General features: G+C 38.5%; 1 protein-coding gene across 11 annotated transcripts in view; it reads left to right on the top strand.

Moving 5' to 3' along the window:
- ARHGAP28 (Rho GTPase activating protein 28) overlaps nucleotides 1-16138 on the top strand; it is a 220327-nt gene that overhangs the window by 201737 nt on the left and 2452 nt on the right. For all 11 annotated transcript variants that reach the window (XM_049902497.1, XM_049902504.1, XM_049902496.1 and 8 more), the window contains 2 exons: nucleotides 1096-1220; nucleotides 15947-16011. In XM_049902497.1, the coding sequence (XP_049758454.1) occupies nucleotides 1096-1220; nucleotides 15947-16011 (190 nt within the window). The remainder of the gene's footprint in view (nucleotides 1-1095; nucleotides 1221-15946; nucleotides 16012-16138) is intronic.

Consider the following 16138-nt stretch of genomic DNA (forward strand, 5'->3'; position numbering starts at 1 on the left):
TGAATGGTTAACATGCTTGGCTGCTAACCAAAAGGTTGGAGGTGTGAGTCCATCCACAGGTACCTCAGAAGAAAAACTTAGCAATCTACTTCTGAAAAATCAGCCATTGAAAACTCTGTGGAGCACAGTTATACTCTGACACATGTGGGGTCACCATGAGTCAGAGTCAACTTGAAGGCAACTTTTTTGTTCTTTTAGAATTCCATTTAGATTGACCCCTAGGCCCAGGTCAATCACATCATTAACACCCTTTTCCCACCCACATCATTAACACCCATTTCTGACACTCTGTGATATAACAGTGTTATCAGCAAACTTTGAGGAGTCAGGTTTCAAGTTCCCATATATTCTTCATTCTAAAAAAAAGTAAAACTCATTGAGTAAATGAAGTCTTCAAAACAAAAGATACAGTGTGGAACAACAATCACCGGTATCTAATCACCGAACATTTTTATCACCCCAAAATATGCGGGCCAGTCATTAATGGCTGCTTTTTTTTTTTTTTAATTAAAGAAAGAAGATCTTTAAGAAGCCATATTTTCTAATTGATCCTTAAAATTTTCAGATGGTTGATCTCAGTATATATAGAAGTACAGAGTTGTGCTTAAAAACCCACTGCCATTGAGTCCATTCTGACTCATATTGACCCTATAGGATGGAGTAGAACTGCCCAATAGAGTTTCCAAGGAGCACCTGGTGGATTCGAACTGCAGACCTCTTGGTTAGCAGCCGTAGCACTTAACCACTGTGCCACCAGGGTTTTCCTGTGCTTAAAGCAGGCTTATTTAGGACATTGTCTAAGGAAATGTGTTGATAGAAACATTATATTTTCATCATGATCCAGTTTTACTTCTCTCATGACTTTAAGGCGTTAGAGTAAGCATTTTACAAAAGTAAAATCCCGGGTTAACTTTAGTCGTTAGTGAGTCTCCCAGTGGAAAAGAAAGCAGTGTTTTCTTCTAGTTAAGTACTGGTTATACTTACAAGTTTTCTCAATTCTTGCCTCTGAGTTTCATGCTGTCCCTTAAATGCAATCATTGCACTGATATCCATCCTAATTTGACAGAATATATTTCATTTTTTTCTCATTGGCAGTCTGATGTACCTGAAGGAGTCATAAGGGTCCATGCTCCACTTCTCTCCAAGGTATCCATGGCCATTCAGCTTAATAGTCAAACTAAAGCCAAAGACATATTGGCAAAATTTCAATGTGAGAACAGGTGAGTAAAAGTGAATGAAAGTATTTGCACAAAAAAAGTGAATTTTTATCAGATAAGTAACTTTTCAGACATTTCCAAATTTATCCTGTTTGAAAAATTAAAAATCTATTACTTAACCATTAGATTAAGAGTCAGAAGTAGAGAAAGAAGTTAGTAGACAGTAGACTTATCTACTGTCTGTAATGAAAGTTGTTTTTTAAAGAAATTTCTACAAATGGAATTCTCATCAGGTATCTTTTGTTTTGGTGGCCTCATTTATCCAGTGAGTTTTACTTTTTTGTTGTTGTTTCAGAATGAAGAATATAGCAAGTTAGTTTAGTAGATATGAAAACTTTTTAGGAATATCATTATTCCACACTCCATTGGGCTTTAACATGCCTTTATTAGATTTTATGTGGTGAAGGGAGCACCATAAATGTTTTCTTTAAAATATGCTATTACTAATCTTTGGTATCAGAATGATATGTAAGAAAGTTCTCTTTACATATTTGTAATATCACATTAAAAGACCATAAATACAAATAATTTTTATTTAGACATGCATATTCAAGGGTAAACATTTGCCATGATGTTTTTAAAAGATGAGAAGCACTACTTTAAATCTATCCATTGGAGAGCAAATAGGGTTTGATCGTGTCTAGAAAACTCTGTTGGATATTCTTAAAAAGAAACTGTCTAGTATATTAATGAGGAGTAGCCATGTTGAATGAAAAAAACCCATTGCTAAAAGTTACATATTGCATAACTCCATTTGGATAACATTTTTTAAATGACAAAATCTTATAACTAGAGGATGGATTAGTAGTTGCCAGACATGGGGTGGCAGGAAGCAGTTTACAGGTGTCATGGTAGGGATATGACTATGGTTCTAAAAGGGCAACAGGAAGAACCATTGTAGTATGGGAGCTGTTCAATATTTTGACTGTGGTAGTAGTAGATACACCAACTTAATACATACACAGACACACACATACACAGAGATAAAAGTAAAGCTTGGAAAATCTGAATAAGATTGGATCTTATCAGTGACAGTATCCTGATTGTGATACTGTATGCCATAGTTTTGAAAAATGTTACCATTGGGGAAAACTGGGCAAAGTGTACAAAGAATCTCTCTGTGTTATTTCTTACTACTGCATGTGAATCTATCTCAACAAAAATGTCAATTAAAAATGGGAATAGCCAAATATAAGTAATTAATGGTGTTAGAAGTCAGGATGGTGGTTTTCTGGTGGGGGTGGAAGGGACAGTGACTGAGAAGGCATGATATGAAGAAGGCATTTCTAAGAAGCTATTTTTCTAGACACGGGAGCTGGTTACATGATGTGTTCACTCAGTTAAAATTCACCAAGTTGTATGTATTTTGTGTATACACTTTAAAGCTTACATTTGAAAGAGGGGAAAAGAGTAGACAGAGGCCAAGAGTAGCCCCCCACACACACTCGTCTATGCAGTTGGCCTGGAACCTGCAATTCTGTAAATAGTTACAACTGGGCAGTCATATCCTCTTCCCATCGAATCGATTCTGACTCATAGCAACCCTATCGGACAGGGTAGAACTGCCTCATAGGGTTTCCAAGGAGTAGCTGGTGGATTTGAACTGCTGACCTTTTGGTTAGCAGCCAAGCTCTTAACCACTGCTCCACCAGGGCTCCATATAAAGACTCAAAATTCCATTTGAAAGATTTGCCATCCAATGGGTTCATACTTATATGTATTACAAAAGTGACAACACTCTCATGCAGACCTTTTGTGGAAAAAAATGTTTCTATTGAAAATAAATTAGATTCAATGACTGCTAGTAGACTCCAATTTTGTACCAACTTCTTCAAAAGATCTTGCCCTACCCATTCTCTTAACTAGTTCAAAAAACCCCAGTGTCGTCGAGTTAATTCCGACTCATAGCGACCCTACAGGACCGAGTAGAACTGCCCCATTAGAACTGTTGTTTTTGTTGTTATGTGCCATCAAGTCAGTTGCAACTCATAGCAACTCTATGCACAACAGAATGAAACACTGCCCCGTCCTGCGCCATCCTTACAATCGTTGTAATGCTTGAGTCCATTGTTGCAGCCACTGTGTCAATCCACTTTGTTGAGGGTCTTCCTCTTTTCCGCTGACTCTGTACTCTGCCAAGCATTATGTCCTTCTCCAGAGACTGATCCCTCCTGACAACATGTCCAAAGTATGTAAGATGCAGTCTCGCCATCCTTGCTTCTAAGGAGCATTCTGGTTGTACTTCTTCCAAGACAGATTTGTTCGTTCTTTTGGCAGTCCATGGTATATTCAATATTCTTTGCCAACACCACAATTCAAAGGCATCAATTCTTCTTTGGTCTTCTTTATTCATTGTCGAGCTTTCACATGCATATGATGTGATTGAAAATACCATGGCTTGGGTCAGGTGCACCTTAGTCTTCAAGGTGACATCTTTGTTCTTCAACACTTTAAAGGGGTCTTTTGCGGCAGATTTGCCCAATGCAGTGCATCTTTTGATTTCTTGACTGCTGATTCCATGGGTGTTGATTGTGGATCCAAGTAAAATGAGATCCTTGACTACTTCAATCTTTTCTCTGTTTATCATTATCATTGGTCCAGTTGTGAGGATTTTTGCTTTCTTTACGTTGAAGTGCAATCCATACTGAAGGCTGTGGTCTTTGATCTTCATTAGTAAGTGCTTCAAGTCCTCTTCACTTTCAGCAGGCAAGGTTGTGTCATCTGCATAACACAGGTTGTTAATGAGTCTTCCTCCAATCCTGATGCCCGGTCCTTCTTCATATAGTCCAGCTTCTCATATTTTTTGCTCAGCATACAGACTGAATAGGTATGGTGAAAGAATACAACCCTGACGCACACCTTTCCTGACTTTAAACCAATCAGTATCCCCTTGTTCTGTCTGAACAACTGCCTCTTGATCTATGTAAAGGTTCCTCATGAGCACAATTAAGTGTTCTGGAATTCCCGTTCTTCGCGATATTATCCATAATTTGTTATGATCCACACAGTCGAATGCCTTTGCATAGTCAATAAAACACAGGTAAACATCCTTCTGGTATTCTCTGCTTTCAGCCAGGATCCATCTGACATTGGCAATGATATCCCTGGTTCCACATCCTCTTCTGAAACCAGCCTAAATTTCTGGCAGTTCCCTGTCGATATACTGCTGCAGCCGTTTTTGAGTGATCGTCAGCAAAATTTTGCTTGCATGTGATATTAATGATATTGTTCTATAATTTCCACATTCATTTAGGTCACCTTTCTTGGGAATAGGCATAAATATGGATCTCTTCCAGTCAGTTGGCCAGGAAGCTGTCTTCCATATTTCTTGGCATAGATGAGTGAGCACCTCCAGTGCTGCATCTGTTTGTTGAAACATCTCATTGATATTCCATCAATTCCCGGAGGCTTGTTTTTCACCAATGCCTTCAGAGCAGCTTGGACTTCTTCCTTCAGTACCATCGGTTCCTGATCATATGCTACCTCTTGAAGTGGTTGAACATCAACTAATTCTTTTTGTATAATGACTCTGTGTATTCCTTCCATCTTCTTTTGATGCTTTCTGCTTCATTTAATATTTTCCCCATAGAATCCTTCACTATTGCAACTCGAGGCTTGAATTTTTTCTTCAATTCTCTCAGCTTGAGAAACACCGAGCATGTTCTTTCCTTTTGGTTTTCCATTTCTAGCTCTTTGCACATGTCATTATAATACTTCACTTTGTCTTCTCAAGAGGCCCTTTGAAATCTTCTGTTCGGTTCATTTACTTCATCAATTCTTCCTTTTGCTTTAGCTGCTCAACGTTCGAGAGCAAGTTTCAGAGTCTCCTCCAACATCCATCTTGGCCTTTTCTCTCTTTCCCATCTTTTCAGTGACCTCTTGCTTCATGGATGATGTCCTTGATGTCATTCCACAACTCATCTGGTCTTTGGTCACTAGAGTTCAATGCATCAAATCTATTTTTGAGATGGTCTCTAAATTCAGGTGGGATATACTCAAGGTCATATTTTGGCTCTCGTGGCCTTGCTCTGATTTTCTTCAGTTTCAGCTTGAACTTGCATATGAGCAATTGATGGTCTGTTCCACAGTCAGCCCCTGGCCTTGTTCTGACTGATGATATTGAGCTTTACCATCGTCTCTTTCCACAGATGTAGTCAATTTGATTTCTGTGTGTTCCATCTGGTGAGGTCCATGTGTATAAACCAAAAAAACCAAACCCACTGCCGTAGAGTTGATTCCAACTCAGAGTCCATGTGTATAGTCGCCGTTTATGTTGGTGAAAGAAGATATTTTCAATGAAGAAGTTGTTGGTCTTGCAAAATTCTATCATTCGATCTCCAGCATTGTTTCTATCACCAAGGCCATATTTTCCAACTACTGATCCTTCTTTGTTTCCAACTTTCACATTAAAATCACCAGTAATTATCAATGCATCATGATTGCATGTTCGATCAATATCAGACTGCAGCAGCTGATAAAAATCTTCTATTTCTTCATCTTTGGCCCTAGTGGTTGGTGTGTACATTTGAATAATAGTCGTATTAACTGGTCTTCCTTGTAGGCATACGGATATTATCCTATCACTGACAGCATTGTACTTCAGGATAGATCTTGAAATGTTCTTTTTGATGATGAATGCAACACCATTCCTCTTCAAGTTGTCATTCCCAGTGTAGTAGACTATATGATTGTCGGATTCAAAATGGCCAAACCAGTCCATTTCAGTTCACTAATGCCTAGGATATCAAAATTTATGCAGTCCGTTTCATTTTTGACGATTTCTAATTTTCCTAGATTCATACTTCGTACATTCCAGGTTCCAATTATTAATGGATGTTTGTAGCTGTTTCTTCCCATTTTGAGTCATGCCACATCAGCAAATGAAGGTCCCGAAAGCTTTACTCCATCCACGTCATTAAGGTCGACTCTACTTTGAGGAGACAGCTCTTCCCCAGTCATCTTTTGAGTGCCTTCCAACCTGGGGGGCTCATCTTCCAGCACTGTATCAGACAGTGTTCCACTGCTATTCATAAGGTTTTCACTGGCTAATACTTTTCAGAAGTAGACTGCCAGGTCCGTCTTCCTAGTCTTAGTCTGGAAGCTCAGCTGAAAGCTGTCCTCCATGGGTGACCCTGCTGGTATTTGAATACCGGTGGCATCACTTCCACCATCACAGTAACACGCAAGGCCCCACTGGACGACAAACTGACAGACACATGGGGAGTTAGAACTGTAGCCTATTTTAATTTAAAAGTTATAAACCAGCCCCACTTTTTCTCTACCTCACCAGAACCTTATTTTCTGACTGCTTACTCATCTTCTCTCCTGTTCGAGTAAATAAGGGGAGAAGAGTCCCATCCTCCCAAGTTCTCCCTCTCACTTCTAAAAAACCTTGGACATAACACAAAAAGCATAGGAAGACTCTAAAAGATGTCTAGGGGCCTTGGGCCTTGAGGAACAACACAGTTCTGAGTTCCGTGAGTTTCCTTATTGCCTTATATCCTGTATATCCCAGACAGGGCACTGCAGAATCCTCCAACCCAGAACTGACAACAGGCCCAGACTAAAAAGAGCTCCAGGAAAAGCCTATTACACCCTGTTCAAAGGACTAGGAAAAGGGCCGCCTAACAACAGGAAGACTGCAATACCCACTCCACTCCAACCAAACACCAACTGAAAAACCACACCACTTGCTCCATTGGTTTTGGCAGGACTGAGCAGGCAACTGACCTTCCATCCCCCACCAGACGGAACCAGGTGGTGATCTCATTCCCCACCAGGGTAGTGTCACCAGGGTCCTGAGGCAACTTCTACCCAGCAGCAATGAGGCAGTGCAAGGCAGGCTAGTCACCCCTAGGCTTCACTACCCCCACCCAGCACCAATAAGACTGACCAAAGCCATGCAAGTCAGGGCTAGTAAGCACTCCATTCCCCTCCCCCCCACATTCATAGTCTCAGTGAGGCCCAGTGGGGAGTTGAACCTCTGTCCTCACCCAGTAAAACAAAACTACATGAGGCAGGATGAAGCATGGATAGTCAGCATTCCTATTCCCTCCTGTACCCAGTGAGAAGGCTGGACCCAGTGGGGAGCTGAGCCTCTATGCCCACCTGGCTTCAACTAAATGGAACAAGTGGTAGGAGGCAATGTAGTTGACTCTCTGCTACCACTCATCTCTCTTCTAGTGTCAGCAGGACCCAGTGGGGAGCTGAGTTTTGCCTCTCACTTTGCAGCAACAAAGCAATATGAGTTAACACTTGGCTTCCCATTTCATTGTTGGCCGCAGAGATTAGCAGGGAACTGATCTTACACCCCAATCAGAAGGAATAAAGCAATGCCAGCCATTGTCCCACTTTCACTGGAGAGGTGTCAGCAGGGCTCAGTGGGCAGCTGAACATACACACCTACATCAGCCTCATGCTGAATCTCAGCAGAAGGATTACCCGCCAAAAAGTGAAGATTAAATAGGAACTAGAGTATCCTTATATGATATCCAAAATGTCCAGGATAGAGAAATTCACTCATTGTACCTAGAACGAGGAAAATAAAAACATACATGAAAAAAAACAAATGCCAACTTGAAGCTGATGAGATGTTAGAATTATCTGACAAAGATTTTAAAGCAGCTATCATAAATATCTTTCAACAAACAATTAGAAATTCTCTTGAAACAATTGAAAAAATAGAAAATATCAACAAAGAAATGGAATTTATTTTTAAAAAACCAAATGGAAGCTAAAACTAAAAGATATAATAACTTAAAAAAAATGCTGGATGGGCTCAATAGAGTGGAGATGACAGAGGATGTGATCAGTGAACTTGAAGAAAAATAAGTAGAATTTATTCTGAACAAGAGAGAAAATAAACTGAAAAAGAAACAGAGCCTCAGGGACCTGTGAGACTACAACAAGAGAGCTAGCATTTGTATTACAGAGTCCCAAAATTAGAGGAAACAGAGTGGGATTGAAAATGTATCTGAATAAGTAATGGCTGAAAACCACCAAATTAGAAAAAGATAGAAACCTAAAGATTCAAGAAGCTAAAAAAAACAAGAGAGCTAGCATTTGTATTACAGAGTCCCAAAATTAGAGGAAACAGAGTGGGATTGAAAATGTATCTGAATAAGTAATGGCTGAAAACCACCAAATTAGAAAAAGATAGAAACCTAAAGATTCAAGAAGCTAAGTGAATGCTAAATAGGATAAGCCCAAAGAAATCCATTCCAAAACATATTATAATTAAACTCATGAATACTAAAGACAAAAAAAACCTTGATGCATCTCTTATAGGGAAGTACCAATTCAAATGACAATAGATTTCTCATCTGAAACCATGGAGGGCAATAGGAAGTGGAATAACTTTTTTTTTTTTTTTAAGTATTGAAAGAAAAGAATTGTCAACCACAAATTCTATGTCCACCAAATAAATCCTACATGAATGCAAGGGAAATAAAGACATTCTCAAGTGAGGGAAAACTAACAGAATTTGTTGCTAGCAAATCTACCCATAAATAATGGTTAAAGGAAACTCTCTAAACAGAAAGGAAATGATAACAGAAGAAAGCTTAGAACATGAGAAAGGAAAGAACATTGGAATGGGTAAAAATAGGGTTAATATAACAGACTATCCTGTTTTTCATGCATTTCTTATTTGATAGTTGAAGCAAATCATATGCGATAGTTGAAGCAAAAATTACACCATTTGATATGGTGATCAGTGTATAGAGAGGACATACTTAAGACAGTTACGTTTTAAAAAGGGAGGAGGTACCCAATTCTTTGTAACACTTGCCTGAGCAGGGCAGAGGTTGGGCTAAGGGGCTGAGAAGCTGAAGAGCCAAGCCCCTGAGGGGCTGCAGGCCAGAGAGAGGCCTGTTTGTGAACACTTCTGAGAAGAGGCGTTCCTGATCTACACGGACCTTCCTCCAGAGCAGACAAAGAGAGAAAGCCATCCCCATGAGCCAGCACTCTGAATTTAGCCTTGTAGCCTGCTAAACTGTGAGAAAATAAATTTCTGCTTGCTAAAGGCAGCCAGTTGTGGTATTTCTTTTGTAGTGGCACTAGATAATTAAGACAGATAGCCTCATTGAATTCTAGCAAATATTTAAAGAATTAACACCAATTTAGCACAGTTTCTTACAGAACATAGAATAGGATGAAACACTCTTTAACACATTTTATAAAGTTAGTATTGGCCTGACACCAAAGCCAGACAAAAACAATACAAAAAAATATATATATAATAAAATTAAAGAATGTCTCTCATGAGCTTAGATACAAAAATTAACAAAATTCTAGCAAATCTGTTCCAATGTATTAAAAGAATTTTACACCATGACCAAGTGGAACTTGTTCCAGGTATGCAAGGTTGCTTCAAAATTCAAAAATAAATTAATGCAATATAACATATCAACAGGAGAGATTGATTTGATCATGTCAATTAATGTAGAAAAGCTTTTGACAAAAATCCAATACCCACTCATGATGAAAACTCTTAGCAATCTAGGAAAAGAGACTTCCCAAACTTGATAAAGATCATCTACAAAAATCTACAGCTAGCATCGTACTTAAAGGTGACGGATTGACTGCTTTTCCTCTAAGTTCAAGGACAACGATGTCCACTTTCACCATTTTTATTCAACACAATACTGGAAATTCAAGCCTCTGCAATGAGGCAAGAAAAAGAAATGAAAAGCAAACAGGTTGTAAAGGAAGAAATCAAATAGTCCCTATCTGCAGATGACATGATTGTCTATGTAGAAATCTCCATAGAATCTACAAAACAAAACAAAACAACTTCTGAAACTAATAACGGAGTTCAGGAAGGTCACAGGATACAAGAGCTACACACAAAATTTAAGCACATTTCTTTCTATATATTCACAATGACCATGTGGAAACTGAAATTAAAAACACAATACTATTTACAATCACTCCAAAGTAAAATAAATGAAAAAATAAGTAAGAAAAAAATAGGTATAAGCTTAAGGAAACATACACAGGATAGGAAACATACACAGGATCTTTATGCTGAAAATTATAAATGCTGATGAAGGAGATCAAAGATCTAAATTAATGGAGAGACACACTATGTTCATGGATTGGAGGATTCAATGTAGTAAAGATATCAGTTCTCCCCAAATCGACTTATAGATTTAATGCAATTTGTATCAAAAATCTTAGGACTTTTTGTAGCCATGTTGTTGTTAGGTGCCATAGAGTCACTTTTGACTCATAGCGGCCCTATGTGATAGAGTAGAACTGCCCCCTAGGGTTTTCTAGGCTGTAATCTTTACAGGAGCATATTGCCACGTCTTTCTCCCTTGGAGCTGCTGGGTGAGTTTGAACCACCGCCTTCTGGTTAGCAGCCAAGTGCTTACCCATTGTGCCAGCAGAGCTCCTTCTGCAGACATACGCAAGCTCATTCTAAAATTTATATGGAAAGGCCTTAGAATAGCTAAACAATATTTAAAAAGAAGAAAAAAAGTGGGAGGAAGCACTGTGGTCAATATTAAAGCCTACTATAGTGGTTAAGTGCTACGCCTGCTAACCAAAGGGTTGGCAGTTCAAATCCACCAGGCGCTCCTTGGAAACTCTATGGGGCAGTTCTACTCTGTCCTATAGGGTTGCTATGAGTAGGAACCGACTCGACGGCACTGGGTTTGGTTGTTTTTTGTTTTTGTTTTTTTATATAGCTATGGAAACCCTGGCGGCATAGTGGTTAAGTGCTACAGCTGTTAACCAAAAGGTCTGCAGTTTGAATCCACCAGCCACTCCTTGGAAACTCTATGGGGCAGTTCTATTCTGTCCTATATGGTCTGTATGAGTCAGAATCGACTTGACGGCAATTTTTTTTTAGGGGGTATATAGCTACAGTAATCAAGTTTTGGTGGAGAGATATTTAGATCAAGGGAACAAGATGGAAAACCCAGAAATAAACCCACATAAATATGCCCAAATGATGTTTGACAAAGGTACAAAAGCAATTCAGTGAAGGAAAGATAGCCTTTTCAACAAATGGTGCTGCGGCAATTGGACATCCATAAGCAAAACAAAACAAAACCTCAAGATAAACCTCACACCTTACACAAAAATTAACACAAAATGAATCACAGAGGTTCAACATAAGAAAAATCAGTGCAATATACCGCATTAATAGACTGAAGGAAAACACACACACATACACACACAGTCATCTTAATGCAGAAAAAGGTACTTGACAAAATTCAACACTCTTTCATGTTAAAAATACTCAGCAAACTAGGAAAAGAAGGGAAATTCCTTAACATGACAAAAGGCATTTGTGAAAAACCCACAGCAAACATCACACTCAATGGTGAAAGACTGAAAGCTTTCCTCCTGAGATCAGGAACAAGACAAGGATGCCTGCTTTCACCACTACTAGTCAGCATTGTACTGGAAGTCCTAGCCAGGGAAGAAAAAGAAATAAAAGGCATATAAACTGGGAAAGAAGAACTAAAACATCTCTATATGCAGATGAAAAAATACTATATACAGAAAATCCCAAAGAATACACAAGAAAGCTACTTACTAGAGCTAATAAACAAATTTAACAATGTTGCAGAGTACAAAATCAGCAGACAGAAATCAGTTATGTTACTATATACCAGCAACAAACTATCTGAAAATGAAATTAAGGACACCGTTCATTTTATAATACCATCTAAAAGAACCTTGAAAAAACAGAACAAAGTAGGAGGACTCATGCTTCCCAACTTTGAAATCTATTACAAAGCTACAGTAATCAAAACAGTGTGGTACTGGTATAAGGACAGACATATAGACTAATGGAGTAGAATTGAGAATCCAAAAATAAACCCATATGGCCAATTGATTTTCAATAAGGATGCCAAGTACATTCACTGGGAGAGGAATAGTTTCTTCAACACATGGTGCTGTAACATCTGGATCGCCATATGCAGAAGAATTAAATTGGACCCATACCTCACACTATATACAAAAATTAATTTTAAGTGGATCAATGACCGAAATATAAGAGCTAAAACCATAAAATTCTTATAAGAAAACATAGAGGTAAAGTTTAGGATTTCTTTTAGACTATGGATTCTTAGATATGACACCAAAAGCATGAGCAACAAGAGAATAAAATAGATAAGCAAGACTTAATCAAAATTAAAAACTTATGTGCATCCAGGGACATTATCAAGAAAGTGAAAAGACAACCTACAGAATGGGAGAAAATATCTGAAAACCATATATCAGATAAGGGTTTATTATGCAGAATATACAAAGAAATCTTTTTTTTTGTCTTTGATTTTTTTTTTTTAATTTTTATTTTGCTTTCAGTGAAAGTTTACAAATCAAGTCAGTCTGTCACACAAAAACTTATATACACCTTGCTACATACTCCCAATTGCTCTCCCCCTAATGAGACAGCCTGCTCCCTCCCTCCACTCTCTCTTTTCGTATCCATTTCACCAGCTTCTAACCCCCTCTACCCTCTCATCTCCTCTCCAGGGAGGAGAAGCCAACACAGTCTCAAGTGTCCACCTGATCTAAGAAGCTTCCTCCTCACCATCCCTCTCCAACCCATTTTCCAGTCCAATCCCTGTCTGAAGAGTTGGCTTTGGGAATAGTCCCTGTCCTGGGCCAACAGGAGGGAGGCCTGGGGGCCATGACCACCGGGGTCTTTCTAGTCTCAGTCAGACCATTAAGTCTGATCTTTTTATGAGAATTTGGGGGCCACATTCTGCTGCTGTCCTGCTCCCTCAGGGGTTCTCTATTGTGTTCCCTGTCAGGGCAGTCATCAGTTGTAGCCGGGCACCATCTAGTTCTTCTGGTCTCAGGCTGATATAGTCTCTGGTTCATGTGACCCTTTCTGTCTTTTGGGCTCGTAATTACCTTGTGTCCTTGGTGTCTTGGTGTTCTTGGTATTCTCCTTTGCTCCAGGTGGGTTGAGAGCAACTGATGCATCTTAGATGGCCACTTGGTAGCATTTAAGACCCCAGATGCCACTCTCCAAAATGCGATGCAGAATGTTTTGTTAATAGATTTTATTATGCCAAATGACTTAGATGTCCCCTGAAACCATGGTCCCCAAACCACCCCCCCCACCACCGCTATGCTGACCTTCGAAACATTCAGTTTATTCAGGATACAAAGAACTCTTAATGTTCAACAACAATAAGACTAACACCCCAATTTAAAAATTGAGAAAGGACTTAGACACGTCTCCAAAGAAGATATATGAATAGACAATAAGCACTGGAAAAGATATTCAATATCAGTAGCTATTAGGGAAATGCAAATCAAAATCACATGACATACTACTGCTTTACACCCACTAGGATGGTTATTATTTAAAAAAAAAAAAAAGAGGGAGGGGATAAATATTGCAAGGATGTGGAGAAATTGGAACATTTGTGCATTGCTGGTGGGAATGTAAACTGGGCAGCTACTATGGAAAACAGTGTGGCAGTTCCTAAAATAGTTTAAATATAGAATCACAATATGGTCTAGCCATTACTCTCCAAAGAATTGAAAGCAGTGACTCAAAACAGACACATGTACACCAATGTTCATTGCAGCATTATTCACAATATCCTAAAGGTGGAAACAACTCAAATATCCATCAACAGATGAGTGGATAAATAAAATGTGGTGTATACATACAATTGAATATTATTCAGCTATGAAGAGAAATGAAGTTCTGGTACATGCCACCACACAGGTGAATTTTGAAAACATTATGCTAAGTGAAAAATATGGGCAACAAAAGGACAAATATTGTATGATTCCACTGTTATGAAATATCTAAAATGGGCAAATATTCTAAGGCAAAAGAAGACTAGTGGTTACCAGGGGCTGGGGAAAGAGGAAAAGGGAGTTTTGAAAAATGGATCACAGATTTAAATGTAAAACCTAGAAATATAAAATTTTAGAAAAAATATATTCAGCGCTAGTGAAGATTTCCTAGATTTGACACCAAAATCATGAACAATAAAAGATAAAAACTGATAAATTAGACCTTATCAAAACTTTAAGTGTTTACTCTGTGAAAGACCCAGGGAAGAGAATGAACGGACTGGCTACAGACTGGGAGAAAACATTTGCAAACCACACATCTGACAAGGACTAGTGTCTCTGACATTAAAAAAAACCTCAAAAATTAACATTAAAAAAAAAGTCCAATTTGGAAATGCGCAGAAGACATGCATAGCTATTTCACCAAAGAGGATATGCAGATGATAAGTAAGTGCCTGAAAAGATGCTTGGCATTATGAACCACTAGGGAAATTTGAATTAAAACCACAATGAGCTGTCACTACACACCTATCAGAATGACTAAACAAAAAATAGTGACAACATCAAATGCTGGCAAGGATAAGGAGAAACTGTATCACCCATACGTTGCCGATGGGAACATAAAATGGTACAGTAAAACAAACAGTTCAAGCAGTTTTTTATAAAACTAAATATACAACTACCATATAACCCAGCAATCACGCTCCTGGGCATTTACCTCAAAGAACTGAAGTTCACATAAAACTTTTAATCCTAAACTTCACGTAAAAACCTGTATACAAATGCTTATAGCAACTTTATTTGTAGTAGCCCAAAACTGGTGACAGCACACATGTCCTTCAACAGGTGAAGAGTTAAACTGTGGTATATCCATATCCTGGAATAAATAGGGATGAACTACTGATACACGCAACAGCTTGGATGAATCTCCAGGGAATTAGGCTGAATGAAAAAATGCCAATACAAAAAGACTCCATATTGTTTCTGTTTCCATTTAGATAAAAAAAAAATCTTTAAATTTTTATGATGGTCAGAGTGGTGGGGAGAGTGAGGTGGATGCGGCTGTCAAAGACACACAGGAGGGAAATAAATGTTCTGTATCTTGACAAAAGCAATGTCGACAGCTTGGTTTTGCAAGATGTTGCTATTGGGGAAAATAGAGTTAAGGATATACAGGATCCTTCTGAATCATTTCTTACAACGACATGTGTATCTACAGTTATCTCAATACAAAGTTTATTCATAAAAAAATGGGAGGGCACATCCTTCTTCCTCGAAGTAGAGAGCTGAGAACAATCTTTTTGAAGTAACCAACTCTAAGTTATTCCTGAGCCAGGATGGAGATCAGCAATGCTCTTTCAGAACATCCCAGTCTAGCATTCTAGTCTAGGGTGGAAACATTAAACTGGTGAAATTATTTTCTCTGACTTGCTTTTATTATAGGGCAGAGACATGCATTGAAGTCAGCCTTAGACAGTTTGCAAGACATTAGGCAAGGTTAGAATTGTGACATGGACTGTGGAGGGGATTCCATTCAATTGTTTGCAAATACAGAAATGAAACTTGACTTCTTTTGGTGAACTGAGAGCAACACAACCAATGACAAGACAACATTAAACATCCAGCAGCTCCTTGGCCAGCCTTGATGCGTCAGCAACAGTTACGCCTCTAAAATAGAGCTGGCAGTGGGGAAGGGAGTGGACTCTGTGCTGTAGAGCACCGCAGCATCCCAACTTGGCTTTGAAATAGTCCCGTTCTCTCTGTACCTGAGCTTTTTGTCTATGTCAAACAATACATACATCTCATAACTTCTGTTATAGTAATGACTTTGAGGGTGTACTTAACTCAAAGCAAAGTGAATTTTTTGTTGCTATAGTTAGTTAATCTACAGATTTACCTCAGATCATAAAAGAGGGTTAAAAATTGTATTTGCTTTCTCATTTTAGTCATAGTTCATCAGAATGCATTAAGATCCAAAACCAAAGGTTGTATGAAATTGGAGGAAATATAGGTAAGTGTTCTTCAATAATTTTTACTGCTAAATTCTCTGATTACTCTGAAAGAAATATGTGGCTATTATTGTAAAAGTGTATTTTATGTTTCTTTGATACAATTTAAAATCAGTAAGTTTCTGACTT

Source organism: Elephas maximus, chromosome 11 (genome assembly GCF_024166365.1).
Source record: "Elephas maximus indicus isolate mEleMax1 chromosome 11, mEleMax1 primary haplotype, whole genome shotgun sequence".
Lineage (NCBI taxonomy): Eukaryota > Metazoa > Chordata > Mammalia > Proboscidea > Elephantidae > Elephas > Elephas maximus.